Source organism: Kogia breviceps, chromosome 7, assembly GCF_026419965.1.
Source record: "Kogia breviceps isolate mKogBre1 chromosome 7, mKogBre1 haplotype 1, whole genome shotgun sequence".
Lineage (NCBI taxonomy): Eukaryota > Metazoa > Chordata > Mammalia > Artiodactyla > Physeteridae > Kogia > Kogia breviceps.
The window spans coordinates 80,130,142-80,148,765 of record NC_081316.1 but is presented as its reverse complement, the minus strand read 5'-3'; the positions used below and the strand labels follow the sequence as shown (position 1 = coordinate 80,148,765).

At 43.2% G+C, this 18,624-nt stretch overlaps 1 protein-coding gene across 6 annotated transcripts in view; it reads left to right on the top strand.

Moving 5' to 3' along the window:
* The window catches only part of STIM1 (stromal interaction molecule 1), a 220,023-nt gene that overhangs the window by 114,331 nt on the left and 87,068 nt on the right, over nucleotides 1-18,624 (top strand). For all 6 annotated transcript variants that reach the window (XR_010841427.1, XM_059068733.2, XM_067038772.1 and 3 more), the window contains exon 2: nucleotides 9,593-9,723. Coding sequence is in view for 5 of the 6 variants with exons in the window: in XM_059068733.2 (XP_058924716.1) it covers nucleotides 9,593-9,723 (131 nt within the window). In the remaining variant the exon portion in view is untranslated. The remainder of the gene's footprint in view (nucleotides 1-9,592; nucleotides 9,724-18,624) is intronic.

Sequence of the window (18,624 nt, the reverse complement as noted above, 5' to 3'; positions counted from 1 at the left end):
GCTCAGTAGTTGGGGCACACGGTCTTTGTTGCTCCGTGGCATGTGGGATCTTCCCAGGCCAGGGCTTGAACCCGTGTCCCCTGCGTTGGCAGGCAGATTCTTAACCACTGTGCCACCAGAAAAGTCCTGAACTTTATCTTGAGAATAATGAGGAACTTTTGAAGGGTTTTAGGAAGGGAGAGGCCTTGGACAGATATGCAGGTGGTATGCACCAGCACTGCCTATAGCCAGCCCTCCTGCTGATTGCTCATTAAGTATTTAGAATATCTCTGCTGAGAGTGACATGCTGTGTGGAGAATGAGATCTGGAATAGTTAAGAGTCTTGAACTAGGATTGGTGATTGATTAAATGTGGGGAGTGAGGGAGAGTGAGATGTCAAGGTTTCTGACACAAACAAATGGTGAAGTAGGAAGTTTGGGGGAAAGGTAATGAGTTTAGATTTAGACATTATGAGTTGAGGTGCCTGTTACACAACCACATGGAGATGTTTAGTAGGTAGTTGGAGTCTGTGGGTTTCTGTAGGCCAAAAGTGAAACTTGAACCAGAAACATGATTTTGTTTTTTGGGAGTTGGTAATAGCTAGTAATTTCTTTAAATGGTAGTTGAAGCATGAGGACAGGTAAGATTACTTAGGAGAGAGAGTAGTATGAGAACAGAGCCTAGGACTGAGCCTGAATTCTTTGAAAGTCCAACATTTAAAAGTCAGGTAGAGGGGCTTCCCTAGTGGCGCAGTGGTTAAGAATCCGCCTGCCAATGCAGGGGACACGGGTTCGAGCCCTGGTCCAGGAAGATCCCACATGCCATGGAGCAACTAAGCCCATGCACCACAACTACTGAACCTGTGCTCTAGAGCCCGTGTGCCACAACTACTGAGCCTGTGAGCCACAACTATGGAAGCCCACACGCCTAGATCCCATGTTCTGCAACAAGAGAAGCCACCACAATGAGGAGCACGCGCACTGCAATGAAGAGTAGCCCCCACTCACCGCAACTAGAGAAAGCCTGTGCACAGCAACGAAGACCCAACACAGCCAAAAATAAAAATAAATAAAATAAATAAATTTATTTTTTAAAAAAAGGTAGAGAGGAGAAGTCTGCTCTGCACATTAGGGAAGACAAAGATTTATTCATTCATTCAACAAATCTATATTGAATACCTACTATGTACCAGGCACTATATGAGTCCCTGGAGATACTGCAGTAAACAAAAAAAGTCCCTGCTTGGGGCTTCCCTGGTGGCGCAGCGGTTGAGAGTCCGCCTGCCGATGCAGGAGACACGGGTTCGTGCCCTGGTCCGGGAAGATCCCACATGCCGCGGAGCACCTAAGCCCGTGAGCCATGGCCGCTAGGCCTGCGCGTCCGGAGCCTGTGCTCCGCAACGGGAGAGGCCACAACAGTGAGAGGCCCGCATACCACAAAGAAAAAAAAAAAAAAAAAAAAAAAAAAAGTCCCTGCTTGTGAACCTTACATCTATTGGAGGGAGACAGACAATAAACAAATAAATGAACAAATATATCATGTGTGAGGTGGTAGTAGGTGCTATGAAAAAATGAAAAGACATAGCTCTGCCCTCAGATGCCCTCAGATAACTGTAGGTGTAAGCTGACTGTGGTAAGCCTACATGAGGTAGAAAGTCAGAAATGCTGGTGAACTCAGAGGTATATTATTATGTTGCTTGTTGGAGCTTTATACATAGTTGATGCTATGGATTATCTTTTTTCCACTGATGACGTTATTTAACTATGTTTAATATAAATTGGGCTTCCCTGGTGGCGCAGTGGTTGAGAGTCCGCCTGCCGATGCAGGGGACGCGGGTTCGTGCCCCGGTCCGGGAAGATCCCACATGCCGCGGAGTGGCTGGGCCCGTGAGCCATGGCTGCTGGGCCTGCGCGTCCGGAGCCCGTGCTCTGCAACGGGAGAGGCCACAACAGTGAGAGGCCCGCGTAAAAAAAAAAAAAAAAAAAAATGAATATAAATTAAGCAACTGTTAAAGAAGATGTGGTACATATATACAATGGAATATTACTCAGCCGTAAAAAGGGACGAAATTGGGTCATTTGTAGAGACGTGGATGGACCTAGAGACTGTCATACAGAGTGAAGTAAGTCAGAAAGAGAAAAACCAATATCATATATTAATGCATATATGTGGAATCTAGAAAAATGGTACAGATGATCTTATTTGCAAAATAGAAATAGAGACACGGATGTAGAGAACAAATGTATGGAAACCAAGGGGGGAAAAGGAGCAGGGGTGAGATGAATTGGGAGGTTGGGATTGACACATATACACTATTGATACTATGTATAAAATAGGTAACTAATGAGAACCTATTGCATAGCTCAGGGAACTCTACTCAGTGCTCTGTGGTGACCTAACTGGGAAGGAAATCCAAAAAAGAGGGGATATATGTATACGTATAGCAGATTCACGTTGCTGTACAGTGGAAACTAACACAACATTGTAAAGCAACTATATTCCAATAAAAATTAATTTAAAAAAGAGAAAATGAAAAAAATAAAATAAACAACTGTTACTGGAGTATTCAGATCTCAGGTTAAAGTGAGAATATAATGATCTCACATTATAATCAATATATGTAATATTTTTAAAAGCAGGCTAATAAGAATTGAACAAAATCTCTACAATTACACACATATTACAGGCTATGCTTTTTTTTAAGACTTTATTTTTTAGAGCAGTTTTATGATTACAGCAGAATTGAGAGGCAGGTATAGAGATTTCCCATATAGCTCCTGCCTCCACACGTGCATAGCCAGCCCCGTGATCAACATTTCTCACCAGAATGGTGGTTCTTTTTTTTAACCAAGGATGAATTTACATCGACACGTTGTAATCACCCAAAGCCCTTGGTTTACCTTAGGGTTCACTCTTGGTGCTGTATGGGTTATTTTTTTATGTATTCTCCCTCTGAGGAGAAGTGAACATGGTCAGAAGTCTTTTGGGTCAGTGCTGCTTGGGTAGCTGAAACCAGTGCCAGCTTTGTCCAGAAGAAAAGCGCTTCTCAATTGCTGCCCCCTGCTGAGAAGAGCTGGGCCTCTTCTTGGATATGAGGACGTGATGTTCTAACAGGGGAAGGAACATCCTTCAGGTAGGCTGGATTTTACACAGCCCAGGAATCTGACTCCTCTTTCCTCTGTGGCTAGGCCTGCTACGTGCTGTATTCCAGGGGGGACCTTTTCTTGCCAGTTCCAGGTCCCAAGCCAGTTCCCCTTCTCAGCCTTCACATTTTTGTCTAGAGGGTCCCCTGCTCTCCCCCCCAGCCCCATCCTCATTCTAGGTTCCAGGCTGTTTTATCTCTGGAACCTCATGGTCCTTGGTCAAATCTGAAAGTCTTCCTAGGGCTCATGCTCTCAGTCTTACAGTCTTTTGAGCCCTTTCTAAGGGTAAGGGTGGATTCTGATCCCATCAGAGTCACTGCAAAGCCTGCCAGTCCTGGCTGGTGGGTGGAGGGTGAAGGGGGAGAAATTATTTTCAGAGATGAGGCCCCTGTTGGTAAAATTTAGCCATTTCCATCCAGATTCCCCTCAGGATCCAGCCAAGCGCTGAGGAACAGTCTGACCAGTGCCCTTCTCTCCTCCTTCTCTCTACCTTCTTCCTTGACTGCTGTTTCTCTCATTTCTTTCCCTCTGGGCTTGTGTCTCACATCAGATAATCCATTGTCCAGCTCAACTGTAGTGGCTCTGCACGGTAGTGCTGGGAGAGGAGAGGCATTAGGTGGATGGTGGATATTGGTGGTGGCAATTGGTGGGTTGCACTCAAGAATTCTCTTGCCTTTTGGGGAGGTGATTTGTTATGAATCCATTCATTCATGCATTCATTTGTTTAGCCAGCACTTACTGATTTCATACTTGACAAGGTGGATATTAGTGGTGGTACCATACTGGGCCCTGGGGGATAGAGTGAGTCAAATTTAGTCCTTGCCCTTTTCTGGATGTGGCATGCAAACAACTCAGAGCATGAGAATTAATATAACAGAGTTATGTACAAAGTGCTTTGGAGCATAAAACAGTAAATGATTAGCTCTGCCTTGAGAAAGGAGAGGAGATTTGGACACGAGGGAAAAGCCTTTGTGGTTTTCTCTGCCAGTGGTTAACAAAGTGTGGTCTGCAGAACACTGGAGGTCACCAAGATCTTTGTGGGGATCCAGAAGGTCAAAGCCATTTTAATAATAATACTAAGATGCTATTAGCATTTTCCATCGTGTGTACATTTGCACTGTTGGTGCAGAAGGAATTAGTAGGTGAAACTGCTGGCACTTTAACAGGAGTCAAAAGAGTGGCACAAAATTGTGCCAGTAATCATTGCATTCCTCACCTCCATGCCCTCTCAGTTTTTTTAAAGCTTTTAATAGAGAAGTAAAAATTTATTAATTTTATTAAATTGTATCCCATGAATACATGTCTCTTTAGTATTCTGTGTGATAAAACAGGAAGTATGCATAAAGCACTTTTGCTGCATGTAGAAGCCTGATGTTTATCTCAAGGAAATGCATCTGTGTGATTGAGTTGCAAGCTGAACTACCTCCTTTTCTCAGGGAACACTAGTTTTACTTGAAAGAATAACTGACAAATTGCAATTACTCAGACTTATGTTTTCGGCAGACATCTTCTTGAAAATGAATGAAGTGAGTCTGCTACTTTAAGGAAAACAACTGATAGTATTTGTTGCCAGTGATAAAATTCCAGCTTTTAATTGAAAATAAGAGTTTGGGAAAACTTGTATCTGCCACTGTGAGCTTGACAGCTTCTCCAGATTTACAGCTTTTCTGATGAAATCAGTGGTGATATTAATAATTGTGATTATTTTGATATCGTATAAATGAACTGTGTCACATTTGGAAGCTCTGCCTAACTCATCGAATCACTAGTTTCCAAATGATTAGTGTATCATGTTTCAAAATCACCCATGGGTAGGGACTTACCTGGTGGTCCAGTGGTTAAGACTCCATGCTTCCACTGCAGGGGGCGTGGGTTCAATCCCTTGTCAGGGAACTAAGATCTGATCCCGCATGCTCTGTGGCCAAAAAAAGAAAAATCACCCATGGGTAAAAGATCCATTCAAAGTGCAAGATAGACCAATGGGTTTTATTGTAATAGAGTACAAAAAGTTCATCTGTATAGTTTCAGATTTCACCTTGTAACTAACCTTTAATAAACTTACTACTTGTTTAATTTTGGTGAAGTATCAGAGAAGAATGACCACAATTATCTGAAAGGTTATTAAAATACTCCTGCATTTTCCAACTTCATATCTATGTTTTGATCTTCAATCAAAACAACACCTTGAATGTGGGAACAGATATAATAAGGCTGTAACAGCTGTTTTCTATCAAGTCAGACATTAAAGAGATTTACAAAAATGTGTAACAATACCACTTTCCTCATGAATTTTTTTCAGAAAACAATGATTTTTCATAAAAACATGTTTATATTAATGTATATGATATTTTATTATTTTAAAATGAATTAATTGCTAAATATTAGAATTTATGTTTTAATTTCTAATATAGTAAATATCAAACAGTTTTGGGATTTTCAATTTTTAAGTGTAAAAAGGAGTCCTGAGACCAAAAAAATTAAAACTTGGTCCTAGGCTATTCTCTCTACCTAAAATTCTTCTCTTTTCTGCCTACAGAAATCCCATACATAATTGTAGAGCTGATATTTAGTTATTCATTCAAAAAACATTTACTGAGCATCTACCAAGAACCTGGTCTTTTCTTGCTGCTGGGTACATAGTCCCAAGCCCTTATGGGGAAGACAAATTAAATAGACAACTACAGCACAGTATGATAAATGTTACCAGTGATAGACATATAAATGCTGTGGGAAGACAGGCTATTGTCAGAGTTGCTTGCCAGCTCACCTAGAACATTCGTCTGAGCAATGTGATTGGACTGTACCGCCTGTGTTTGATTCTTTATGGTCTTAGAGGGAAAGTGGCTGAAGTTAGCAAAAGATGGGAACTGTTCACTTGCTGCTCTGGGAGGAAAAAAGGAGACTACAAATGTATTAAATGTCAGCTTCATGCAGGCCCTATGCTAGGTGTTTTAACAAATATGGTCTTGCTTAACTCTCACAAAAACCCTATGCAGCAGAGTTAATTATCCTTATTTTGCAAATGAGATATTGGAGGCTCAGAGAAGTTAAACAACTTGTCCAATATCATATGGTTGTAACTGATGAAGCTGGGATTTTTTTTTTTTTTTTTTTTGGTATGTGGGCCACTCACCGTTGTGGCCTCTCCCGTTGCGGAGCACAGGCTCTGGACGCGCAGGCTCAGCAGCCATGGCTCACGGGCCCAGCCGCTCCGCGGCATGTGGGATCTTCCCGGACCGGGGCACGAACCCGTGTCCCCTGCACCGGCAGGCGGACTCTCAACCACTGCACCACCAGGGAAGCCCGAAGTTGGGATTTTGACACATGTGTTCTGACTCCAAGTGCAGGGCTCTTTCATTGCAGTAATAATGTGTTGCTAAAATGGGTGGATCTTTTAAGGTAATTTCCAGATGGGTCTGGGAAACCTTGCCAGATTGGAATGTATTAAGAGAAGGTAGAAAGGTCTCAGGAAGGAGAGACAGCCTAGAAAATGCTTCATTGAAGGAATTATTTGTGAATTTTGGCTGACATGATTTTTCTGGACAGGATTCTATGGACATTTGGGACATCAAGATTTTGTACTCCCTTATCCTCAATCCCTTTAATCCTTCTCTATGCCAGATGATGCCAGCAGCAAAGGTCACCTTTCTGTCTGATCAGGTTACGAACTAGAGCTTGATGCTTGAAGCCCAAACTTCTTGGACCTGCTGTAGGCCAATTGTGCCCAGCCTGGAGACTCTAGTCCCTAGAGCTTGGTAAACTATTCCCATTATTTTTTAAAAGCCTAATAGAAGTACTTTACTTAGGTTCATCCTGTGGGTGGATACAGGCTAATGAAAGATTAGGTTTCTTTGTTTTGGGTCAGAAATCTGTCGATCTGATGTGCTTCAGGTGTGCTACCTATGGAGCTCTAGAAAAGGGGTCAGCAAAGTATGGTCCAAGGGCCAAATCCAACCCACCACCTGTTTTTGTAAATAAAATTTTGTTGGAACACAGCTAAGTTCTTTCATGTTTTGTCTGTGGCTGCTTTTGTGCTCAATGACATAGTTAAGTAGCTGCAACAGACTATATGGCCCATAAATCCTGAATGTTTACTGTCTGGCTTTTTACAGAAGTTGCTGACCCCTAGCATAACCTCAATTCTTTCCATTATGGCACTTAGCACATAGTGTTTTAATTGCTTATCTCCCCCACTTTTATAACTGAGCTCCTTGAGAGCAAAGATGAGGTCTGATTCATCTCTTTATACCCTGTGCTGATTATAGACCCTGACATATGAAGAGTACTCGATAAATGTTGTTTAAATGGGCATATCATGTGCTGATCAAAAAGCTCTCATAGGCAATTATATATGCCTTTGAGTAATATAAAAACAGGAATAAGGGAAGGAAAGTGTTATGTTGGTTATGCTAATCTCAGTGCTGTATGCTTCATCTATGAACTAGTCGTTATTTACTGCAATTTTGGGGGGATAGGTAATTTGTGGATAGGAGTCCATGAATGAAGCAATCATGCCAAGAGCTCTAGTTGGTGAGGAAACTGAGAAACAATGCCTTAATTTTTGGCTATTTTCTACTCTTTTCCTCAGTACCCACCTACCCCTTTACCCCACCCTCCATTTTTCACTCCACCTTGCCAGCACAAAGGTAGAGGAACATAAGGTTCCATGGAGGTACTTATTTCTTTTGTATGCATACTATTTATCTACTTTTTTCTTTTATAAAGCCATTTCCTCAGTTTGCTTCCTACCAGCATTACTGTCCGTGGCTTCCAGAAGATGAAACTAAAGCTGTCTGGTTACCTTGGCATAAAGGCAGTCAGGTGAAGTGCTGGCCTGCGAGTCAGCAGACCGGGGCTCTTGCTGTGCCTCTTCAGTGACCTTTGACTTTGGGCACATCTGTTAACATCTGTGAGCTTCAATATCCAGCATATTTTTATTGAGTCACATCTGGGACTTAAAAAATTTAATATTTATACCCCTCCTCATTTTGAAAAGGATTTGAGCAACTAGCAAGCGATAGAGAGGTGACCTGTCCAATTCTGTCTCTGTTTCTCCCCAACAGACAAGTAAATGATTAGATGGATTAGAGTGTTTCCGGTCTCTGATCAGGGCCTTCTAGAAGGCTTCACAGGGCTTCCCTGGTGGCGCAGTGGTTGAGAGTCTGCCTGAGGATGCAGGGGACGCGGGTTCGTGCCCCGGTCCGGGAAGATCCCACATGCCGCGGAGCGGCTGGGCCCGTGAGCCATGGCCGCTGCGCCTGCGCGTCCGGAGCCTGTGCTCCGCAATGGGAGAGGCCACAGTGGTGAGAGGCCCGCGTACCGCAAAAAAAAAAAAAAAAAAAAAAGTTATTGTTGTACAGTTGACTTACCATGTTGTGTTAGTTTCAGGTGTACAGCAAAGTGAATTAGAAGGCTTCACAGCCACAGCTTCTTCACCCTGTCCTTGCTTTCTCTTCTGTGACTGCTTCTGTTATCTGGGAGGTCACAGTTTTTCTTGTCTTCTTTGGGGGTGATCTGAAGAGTATTTTGCCTAGAAAGATCAGGGTCGAAAGGCAAGAGGAATTTTATACTCTAGGAATTGGAAGAAACACCAGAAACTTTAGTTAAAATGTCTTTTTCAAATAGTGAACTTGAAGCCTGAAGAAGGGAAGTGACCTCCTTAGAGCCACAGAGTAGAGCTACGACTAGATTCCAGGCTCTTTCTGCTATGTGCCTTGATCAGGCTAGGTATTTTCCAGGTTTGTAAGAGAGGATTAGGTGTCATGAAAGAGACTGGGTGGGCTAGGCTCTTGTGCTGGTTTTATTGCTGTATGACTGTATGGTGATGGGTGGAGGAAGTTCACTCCAGACCTCCATGCTGTTGTATCAGATGTGCTCAGGACCTTAGATATTTAACAGATACTTGCTGAATGTAACTGTCCTGGAGAAGGCATAAGATGTGAAAGGTTTCCTCAGTTAGCCTGTGGCTGGCATTATATATACAGGCAGTGACAAAGTGAACAAAAAGGAAAACTATGTAGTACTCTGGCCTTGGAACAAATGGCCTGTTTTCCTATTTCTAGAAAGATTGTATTAATTCACATTTATTTATTGACTAAAAATGATGTTTCATTTGAATATATATTTCTTTGATTACTAGTGAGACCTTTTCCTGTGTTCATCAGCTATTCGTATTTTCTTTCACTTGTATTTTTTTTCCTTGTGAGTTATTTATTCATGTTCTTTGTGTAGATCCCAGTGTATTCCTAGTCCTATGCTTGACTTCCCTGCCAAGGAACTATTAGGATAATAAAGCAATTGACCCTAAATAGGGAAGACAGTTAATATGAAATACTTTGATGACGGTACAAAGAGTCTGTTAAGTGGCTATGTGAGGAGTCAGGTGCTAGAAGCCAGGGACTGTGAGACAGGTAGGTAATAGAGCTGGGTGGCAGCCTCCAGTAATGTTGTCTCTTGCTTTTCCTGTACAGAGTTTTGCCGGATCGACAAGCCCCTGTGCCACAGTGAGGATGAGAAGCTCAGCTTTGATGCAGTCCGCAGCATCCACAAGCTGATGGATGATGATGCCAATGGTGACGTGGATGTGGAAGAAAGTGATGAGGTGAGCTCCCTCACCCTGTGTGGCTCTCTTCTCTTCCTGTGTGAACAGTCCCTGAAGCTGTGTAGACAGGCTGTTCCCTGAGGAGAGGTGTTCTTGGTATTGGCTTGTCCTCCAGGAGTGCATCCCTATCAGGGAAGGTGATTCTCAGCAGAGTAGCCTCTAGGAGCCGGCCTGCCAGAGTGCAGGCCTTACATCTGTGTCTGTGCCTGGACTGGCTCCTGTTTGCCTACCGGCTAGAAGCACAACACCGACTGAGCTGTGCTGTTTGAGAGGAGAGGGAGCCCTGAGGCTCGTCTGTACAGTTTCCCTGCATCCTTACTGTAATCCTGCTGTAGATGGAGGGCATCCATCTGTCCTTACTCTGTGCTCAGCACTGTGCTGGCATATGAAAGAGAAGGCAGAAGACAGTCAGATCTTGCCATTTGGAAGCGTATACTCTATTTGTGAGGAAGAAACAAAGGTTCCTAGAAAGATCATTCTGAATTCCAGGCTGCAGTTGCTGGGAGCCAGTTGAGTGGTCCAGATAGTAAGAGCGAGAGGAATCTCTAGGTGGAAAAAGCTCTGCTATTGTTTCACCGTTTGGCATGACTGCAGCTCCAATTCCACAGAGCCCAGAGCACAAAGTCATCGTGTGTGAAAAGACTGAAAAGTTTCAGTTGTTTTCAAGCTCCACTTGAGCCAGCAGTGGGGTGAAACTGGCAAGTTATGCCAGCCTTTAGTGGTGATATGGTGTATATCATGAGGGAGGGGCTAATCTAGTCTCTCCTCCTCTGGTTAGCCCACCTTTAAGTTGTGAATTCAACTTTGGATTTCACGTTGCGAAAAACATTTGAAACAGTGAAAGAGAGGAATGACATGAATAATGAAGGGTATGGAAACTCTGAAACGGACAGCATTCAATACAATTCAGTGTTTATAACTGTCTGTTATATGTGTGCCAGGCACTGTTCTAGACGTGGGGATGTGGCAGCAAATACACATAATTACATAGAGATACATCTGTCCTCATATAATTTACAGTCTAGTGAAGAAACTTTAGCCTGGAAAAGAAAAGATTCAGATAATACAATTTCTATCTTCAAATGCAATAGAAGTAGAAGAATCAGACTTAAATGATGACGATGATAACAATGAAATCCTTACTCTGTGCCAGGCACAGTGTTAAACTCCTTGCATAGTTACTTTTTTAACTTTGTTAATAGCCTTAGGAAGTTGGTATTACCATCAAGGACTGTAACTTTGGAAAGGTTAAGCATTTTGTTCAAGGACACACTGGGTAGGAGAACCGATCTGATTTCAAAGCCTATGCTGTTAAGTACTGCAGTATTGTTTCTCTTATGCTAAGGGCAGAACCAGGACCACTGTGGGGAAAGTAAAATATAGGCATATTCTTCTGGAATAAAGCATCACCTCACAGCGCTATCCCGTCATAGAAGAGGCTTCCTTGGTAGGTAGGTAGTGAACTCCCTGTCGCTGAAGATGGGAGGGTAGAACACAGCACTCCACTGATTGGTCAGCAGAGGGGATCCTTGTATCAGGATGAACTAGATAATGTCTAAGGAACTTATAAGAGGAGAAAAATAGACTTCCTGGAGGAAACGTAGAATTGGGAGAGAGCGGAAGGGGTGGGGCAGCCTGAGCGGCAGGAAGCAGTGTGAGCAAAGATGTGGAGGTAGTAAGAAGCGTGGAGGGTAGGTTTGGTCACACAGAGTGACTGCGGGAGAAAACTGCAGGACAAAAGCCTGGCAAGGAAAGGGGGCCCAGGCAACCAGGCTGAGTTATGTATACTTGCTGAACCTGGCAGCTGTAGGTTCTTAAGCAAGGCCAACAGCCATGATGAAAGTATCTGAACTTTTGGTCACATCTAGATGTGTCACTGGCCCTCAAAGGACCCACATTTTATTTGTCTGTGCTGGGAATAGAGCCATGTTTCTGGTGGTGAGGGAGGCCTAGAGGTTTCCTGACCACAGGACTGGGAGACGCGTGGCACCACAGTCAAGAAGGTGATACGATCCAAGATCCACAAATTCCTGGATATCTTTGTCATCTGCTCCTCCTTCTTTTTTCACTTTATGCTGAATTACTTTGTCAATGAGGGGAGGAAGAAAATGTTCTTTTTAGAGGAATGTACCACAACAAAAAGCTCATCAGCACAAACTGTTCTAAAATAACACAAAAGCTGTCACCCTGCTTTTCCCTGTGCCAGTGGTAAGCTGTTCTTTTTCAGTGTAGCTTCTGCCTTGGCCTCAGCTGCTCTCCCTACAGTCTGGGCCTCTGGTGGGCAGAGGGGCCTGCCAGTCTGGGGTCTCATGATCATTCACAAGCTACTTTCTCTTTGAAAGAGAAAGTCATGGTAGCAAAGTGTGTGTGTTTAAGTCAGTCTCAACATATATGGAGTTCATGATCCAACTAGACCATTGGGTGGGCAGCTCAGAGCTTGGAATATTTGATTATGGATGTTGAGACACCAGAGATGAAACCCTGGTTGTGCTGGCCATCAAGGACCTGAGATTTTTATGTCCCACTTAAAAGAATTGCTGATTACCCAAGGACCCTAGTAGAAGTCTGCTGGGATACTCTATTAAGGCCTCATTTATTCAGCCTCATATCAGTAAGTTTTTCAGATAAATGAACTATAACCTCATTTCTAGATATTTAAAAATTTTAGCCATTTTCGAAGTAAGCTTTCCTTCTTACAGATTACTGTGAACAGATTGTTACTTTCTTTGGATTATTCAAAGCATGTCTTCAGGGCCTCTTGCACTGTTACCCCAGTGCTTACATTCCTGTATGCATTGTTGTGATTTCTTTTTATAGTTTTCCGTCTCTTCTTTGATTCATTCTCATTTCTGATCTTTCTATTTCTGCTGTAAGCTATGAAATTAGACTTTTGGTAAACTGAGACCCAGCAGCCATTTTATAGAAAATATATAGTCATTTGTGTGGGGAGAAGCCAATTTGACTTCTCAAGTGTCATCTTTGCTTGCTTTTGTCCTAGGTAGCAGAGGCTATGGATTGTGGGCCCTTCAGATGAGCAAGATGGCACTATTGGTGCTGGTGTCCTCCTTGCAAAGCTGACAGGGAGTTCTACCAGCCTGGCAGTGTGGGAATTCATGAGCTGTGTTCTATTGAGACCTCTGGTAGGGATACTGCCTCTGGGCAAAGGATTTGCAGCAGTGGGATGGCACTTCAGCCTGTCCTGATAGCCTGAGGTGGGCAGACAAGAGCCTTCCTACAACCACTGTCCCCTTGACTGGACCAGACAGTTTGAGAGCAGTTTTATTTTCTTCTGTGGAGCCTATGTAGAAAATAAACCACATTTGTTCAGCCATTAAACAAATTCTTATTGAATACCTGATATGTGTGAGCCACTGTTGTAGGGCTATAGATTCCATGATGAACAAAACAGATAAGATTCCTGCTTTAATAGAGCTTGCATTCTAGTAATACATATGTCATAGGTGATTAAGTGATAAGTAAACTTTGAAATTAGGCAGAACTGTGATCAGGTTATAGTAGTTTAGTGACTTCCCTTTGGTTTTCTCAGGGTAAAATGGTGGTTAATGATTCCTACTGTTGCAGTGTTGCTATCAGGATTAAGTGAGAAAAGTGCTGTTAAAAGTTCCCAGTCCAAATAAAGAACTCTCAAAACTCAGCAATAGAAAACAAGCAACTCAATAAAAAATGAGACAAGATTTGAGCAGACACTTCATCAGAGAAGATATATGCATGGCAAATAAGCATATGAAAAAATGCTCAATATCATTAGCTATTAGGGACTTACAAATTAAAACCACATTGAGGGACTTCCTTGGTAGTCCAGTGGGTAAGACTCTGTGCTCCCAATGCAGGGGGCCTGGGTTTGATCCCTCATGCATACCTCAACTAAAAGTTTGCATGCCACAACTAAAGATCCTGCATGCTGCAACTAAGACCTGGTGCAGCCAAAAACAAAAACAAAAACAAAAAAAACCCAACCCACAATGAGATATTACTATACACCTATTTGGATGGGTAAAATTAAAAAGTAGTCAAAACCAAGTACCATGTGAGGAGGAAGAGCCACTAGAACTCTTACAGAGTTTCTTATAAAGCTGAACACAATTTAATACATAGCAGTTCTACTTCTAGGTATTTCTCTCTATAGATAAATGAAAATTTATATTCGTATTAAAACCTGTACACAAATGTTTATAGCAGCTTTACTCATTATCACCAAAAACTGGACAAAAATCAGATGTCCTTTAGTGTGTGAATGGATAAAACAAACTATGGAAAACTACTCAGCAATAAGAGGAATGAACTGTTGATGTACACAGCATAGATGAGTCTCAAAGGTGTTGTTCTGAGTGCAGGAAACCATCTCAGATAGTTACATACTATATGATAACATCTAATGACATTCTAAGAAAGGCAAATCTATAGGGATGGAGGCCAGATCAGTGGTTACCAGGGGTTAGGGGTGTGGGGAGGGTTTGATTACAAAGGGGCAGCATGAGGGGGTTCTTTTTGGTAATGGAACTGTCCCATGTCTGGATTGTGGAGCAGTTATAAGAATCTACATAGGGGGCTTCCCAGGTGGCGCAGTGGTTGAGAGTCCGCCTGCCCATGCAGGGGATTATGGGTTCGTGCCCCGGTCTGGGAAGATCCCACATGCTGCGGAGCAGCTGGGCCCGTGAGCCATGGCAGCTGAGCCTGCGCGTATGGAGCCTGTGCTCCACAACGGGAGAGGCCACAACAGTGAGAGGCCCGCGTACCGGAAAAAAAAAAAAAAAAAAAAAAAAAAAAGAATCTACATAGGTACTAAAACTCATAGGACCATATTCCCCCTGTGCCCTCCACCACAGTTAATTTCATCATATGTTAATTAAGAAAAATGTTCCCAGCATAGCATTGACACACAATTCAGGCTCAGTGAATGCTAATTATTGCCACCTTTCTGTTTCCTCTATATTTCCAGGAAAGCTACGTACATCTGACGATTGTATATATTTTTTAAAATTAATTAATTAATTTTTGGCTGCATTGGGTCTTCATTGCTGCACGTGGGTTTTCTCTAGTCGTGGCGAGCGGGGGCTACTCTTCGTTGTGGTGCACGGGCTTCTCATTGTGGTGGCTTCTCTTGTTGCGGAGCACAGGCTCTAGGCACACGGGCTTCAGTAGTTGTGGCTCACGGGCTCTCGAGTGCAGGCTCAGTAGCTGTGGCATATGGACTTAGCTGCTTCGCGGCATGTGGGATCTTCCCGGACCAGGGCTCGAACCCGTGTACCCTGCGCTGGCAGGCAGATTTTTAACCACTGCGCCACCAGGGAAGTCCCTGACAATTGTATTTTAATGTTCGTGTGTGGAATGACTGACCAATATCACTGTAGCAAGCATGTTGTCAGGCTGAGACGGGAGTCTTTTTTTTTTTTTTTTTTTTTTTTTTTGCGTTACGCGGGCCTCTCACTGTTGCGGCCTCTCCCGTTGCGGGGTACAGGCTCCGGATGCGCAGGCTCAGAGGCCATGACTCACGGGCCCAGCCGCTCCGCGGCATGCGGGATTCTCCCGGACCGGGGCACGAACCCGAGTCCCCTGCACCGGCAGGCGGACTCTGAACCACTGCGCCACCAGGGAAGCCCGAGACGGGAGTCTTATGCAAGGGGGCGATCACACATTTTGTGGGGTGGAGATGGGTACGTTAGTATGAGCCTGGGGAGCTGAAAAATATACTTAACCTTCTGTTAGTGTCTGTGGTGTCTGGTGTAGAATATAGCACAGGGTTAAAAGCTTGTGCTGCAGAGTCACACAGACCCAGGTGTAAACCTGGCTCTCCCTTTACCAGCTGTGGAAACTTTGAGAAGTTACTTAATCTCTTTAAGCCTCAGTTTCCTCATTAGAAGTGGAGTGATACCTATTTACCATTGCAACAAAAAGAATAAAATACCTAGGAATAAACCTTCCTAAGGAGACAAAAGACCTGTATGCAGAACACTGTAAGACACTGATGAAAGAAATTAAAGATGATACAAACAGATGGAGAGCTATACCATGTTCTTGGATTGGAAGAATCAACATTGTGAAAATGACTATTCTACCCAAAGCAATCTACAGATTCAGTGCAATCCCTATCAAACTACCACTGGCATTTTTCACAGAACTAGAACAAAAAATTTCACAGTTTGTTGGGAAACACAAAAGACCCTGAATAGCCAAAGCAATCTTGAGAAAGAAAACCAGGGCTGGAGGAATCAGACTATAGTACATACTTCTATATGTACTATACTTCAGACTATGGTACAAAGCTACAGTAATGAAGACAGTATGGTACTGGCACAAAAACAGAAATATAGATCAATGGAACAGGATAGAAAGCCCAGAGATAAACCCACACACATATGGTCAACTTATTTTTGATAAAGGAGGCAAGAATATACAATGGAGAAAAGACAGCCTCTTCAGTAAGAGGCGCTGGGAAAATTGGACAGCTACATGTAAAAGAATGAAATTAGAACACTCCCTAACACCATACACAAAAATAAACTCAAAATGGATTAAAGACCTAAATGTAAAGCCAGACACTATCAAACTCTTAGAGGAAAACATAGGCAGAACACTCTATGACATAAATCACAGCAAGATCCCTGAGAAAACCATAATTCAAAAAGAGTCATGTACCACAATGTTCATTGCAGCACTATTTACAATAGCCAGGACATGGAACCAACCAAAATGTCCACTGACAGATGAATGGATAAAGAAGATGTGGTACATATATACAATGGAATATTACTCAGCCATACAAAGAGACGAAATTGAGTTATTTGTAGTGAGGTGGATGGACCTAGGGTCTGTCATACAGAGTGAAGTAAGTCAGAAAGAGAAAAACAAATACCGTATGCTGACACATATCTATGGAATCTAAAAAACAAAACAAATCATGGTGCTGAAGAACCTAGGGGCAGGACAAGAATAAAGATGCAGACGTAGAGAATGGACTTGAGGACAGTGGGAGGGGGAAGGGTAAGCTGGGAAGAAGTGAGAGAGTGGCATTGACATATATACTCTACCTAATGTTAAACAGATAGCTAGTGGGAAGCAGCCGCATAGCACAGGGAGATCAGCTTGTGCTTTGTGACCACCTAGAGGGTTGGGATAGGGAGGGTGGGAGGAAGACACAAGAGGGAGGGGATATGGGGATATATGTATATATATAGCTGACTCACTTTGTTATACAGCGGAAACTAACACACCATTGTAAAGCAATTATACTCCAGTAAAGATGTTAAAAAAAAAAAGTGGAGTGATAATAGTAGGTACCTCATGAAGTTGATGTGAAGATTAAATGAAATAATGCATATAAAGCACTTAGTACAATGCCTGGCATATAGACCAGGCTCAATAAAAGTTAGTTTTTGTTGTTATTATTATCAGAAAGAACCTACATTTTGGTAGAGATAGGCCTGTGTTCAAAACCTGGCTTTGCCACTTACTGGCTATGTGACATATAGGCAAATAACTTTACCTCTCTGAGCCTCAATTATTTAGCTATTTGAGGAGGGTAACTCTTTGCAGGGTTGTTGTAAGAATTTAATGTATTCAAAGCCCCAAGTACAAGGGCTGGTACATAATAGGTTCTAAATTCATGTTTTTTCCTCCCTCAGCTTGATGGTACAGATAGTGAGGGCTGGCTTTCATCGCAAGAATTCCAAATCAGCTCTCTCGTCATCCCAGGGCACCACAGTGATCAGCTTTGGGAGCCACCCCCAGCAGCTTGGCTGACACGGCTAGGGCCAGGACCCTGCAGGAGGTAGTTCTGTCTTCACCCGAGTAGCTGATGTTAAGGGAAATGGCACGTGATAGAGCAGGGTCACACGTTTCTAGGGGCCACAACTTCTCTGTTAGCTCACTGAGCCTCCTGCCTATGCCTTTATTTTAAAAAAGGTCTAGGTGAGAACTTCTGATTTTCCCCTACCCATATGGAAGCCTAGAGGATTTTGAACAAGGCCATGCTACAGTAGTGTCATCAGATCTGCTTGACTTTATTTAGCATGGTGAAAGTTGACTTGTTTTTTACCTTTTTAAAATTGTTCCACCAAGAAGCATGCTAGGTCCTGGGAGGCTGTGAGGGTTGAGGAAGGATGGACTCTGGCACCAGGTGGAATCAGGTCTGGGGAAACAACCCTATGGGGTGCAGCCGGCAGTTCCACTTGCAATAGCCGGAGGGCCAGTAGGAATTGGGCTGGAGGGGCAGTATATAGGGCCCTAAGAGCTTCGCACACGTAGCCATTGCTTTGGCCAGCATGGGTTAATTTGGACGAAGATAAGTAGCTGCATTATGCTCAGAAGTTATCATCATGACTAACAATGATTGTTATTCCCTCCTGAGGCTTGTGGCTTCATTTCTTTGTATCCAGATAGCTGTAGACACCCCTCAGTATTCCCTTGCCTCTAGTTTCTCCTTCACCAGCACATGTACATGCTGCCAGTGATCTTCCTAAGTTACATTTTAATTTCCTTCTCTTATTCCATCAGACTTCCTGTGCCTGGCACGCCATCCCTTCAAATCTGGCCTTAGCCTTTTTTTCCCCCCCTTTGGCCACGCTGTGCAGCCTGTGGGATCTTAGTTCCCTGGCCAGGTATTGAAGCCAGGCCATAGCCGTGAAAGTGCCAAGTCCTAACCACTGGACCACCAGGGAATTCCCTGACCTTAGCCTGTAAGTCTCTCTAGACATACCTCCTACCACTCTGATCTGACTCTTCTCCTTCTTTGGGTCATAGTCATTCCATGTTTCTCCCAGGTGCCTTTCTTTGCTCAGATAGTTATCCTTTCTGGGAATTAACTTTTTATATCCCTCCCTCCAACCCCTGGCTCTGTCTGTATTGGTCTTAGGTGTCCTCTGGAGTGTCCCAGCTTCACTT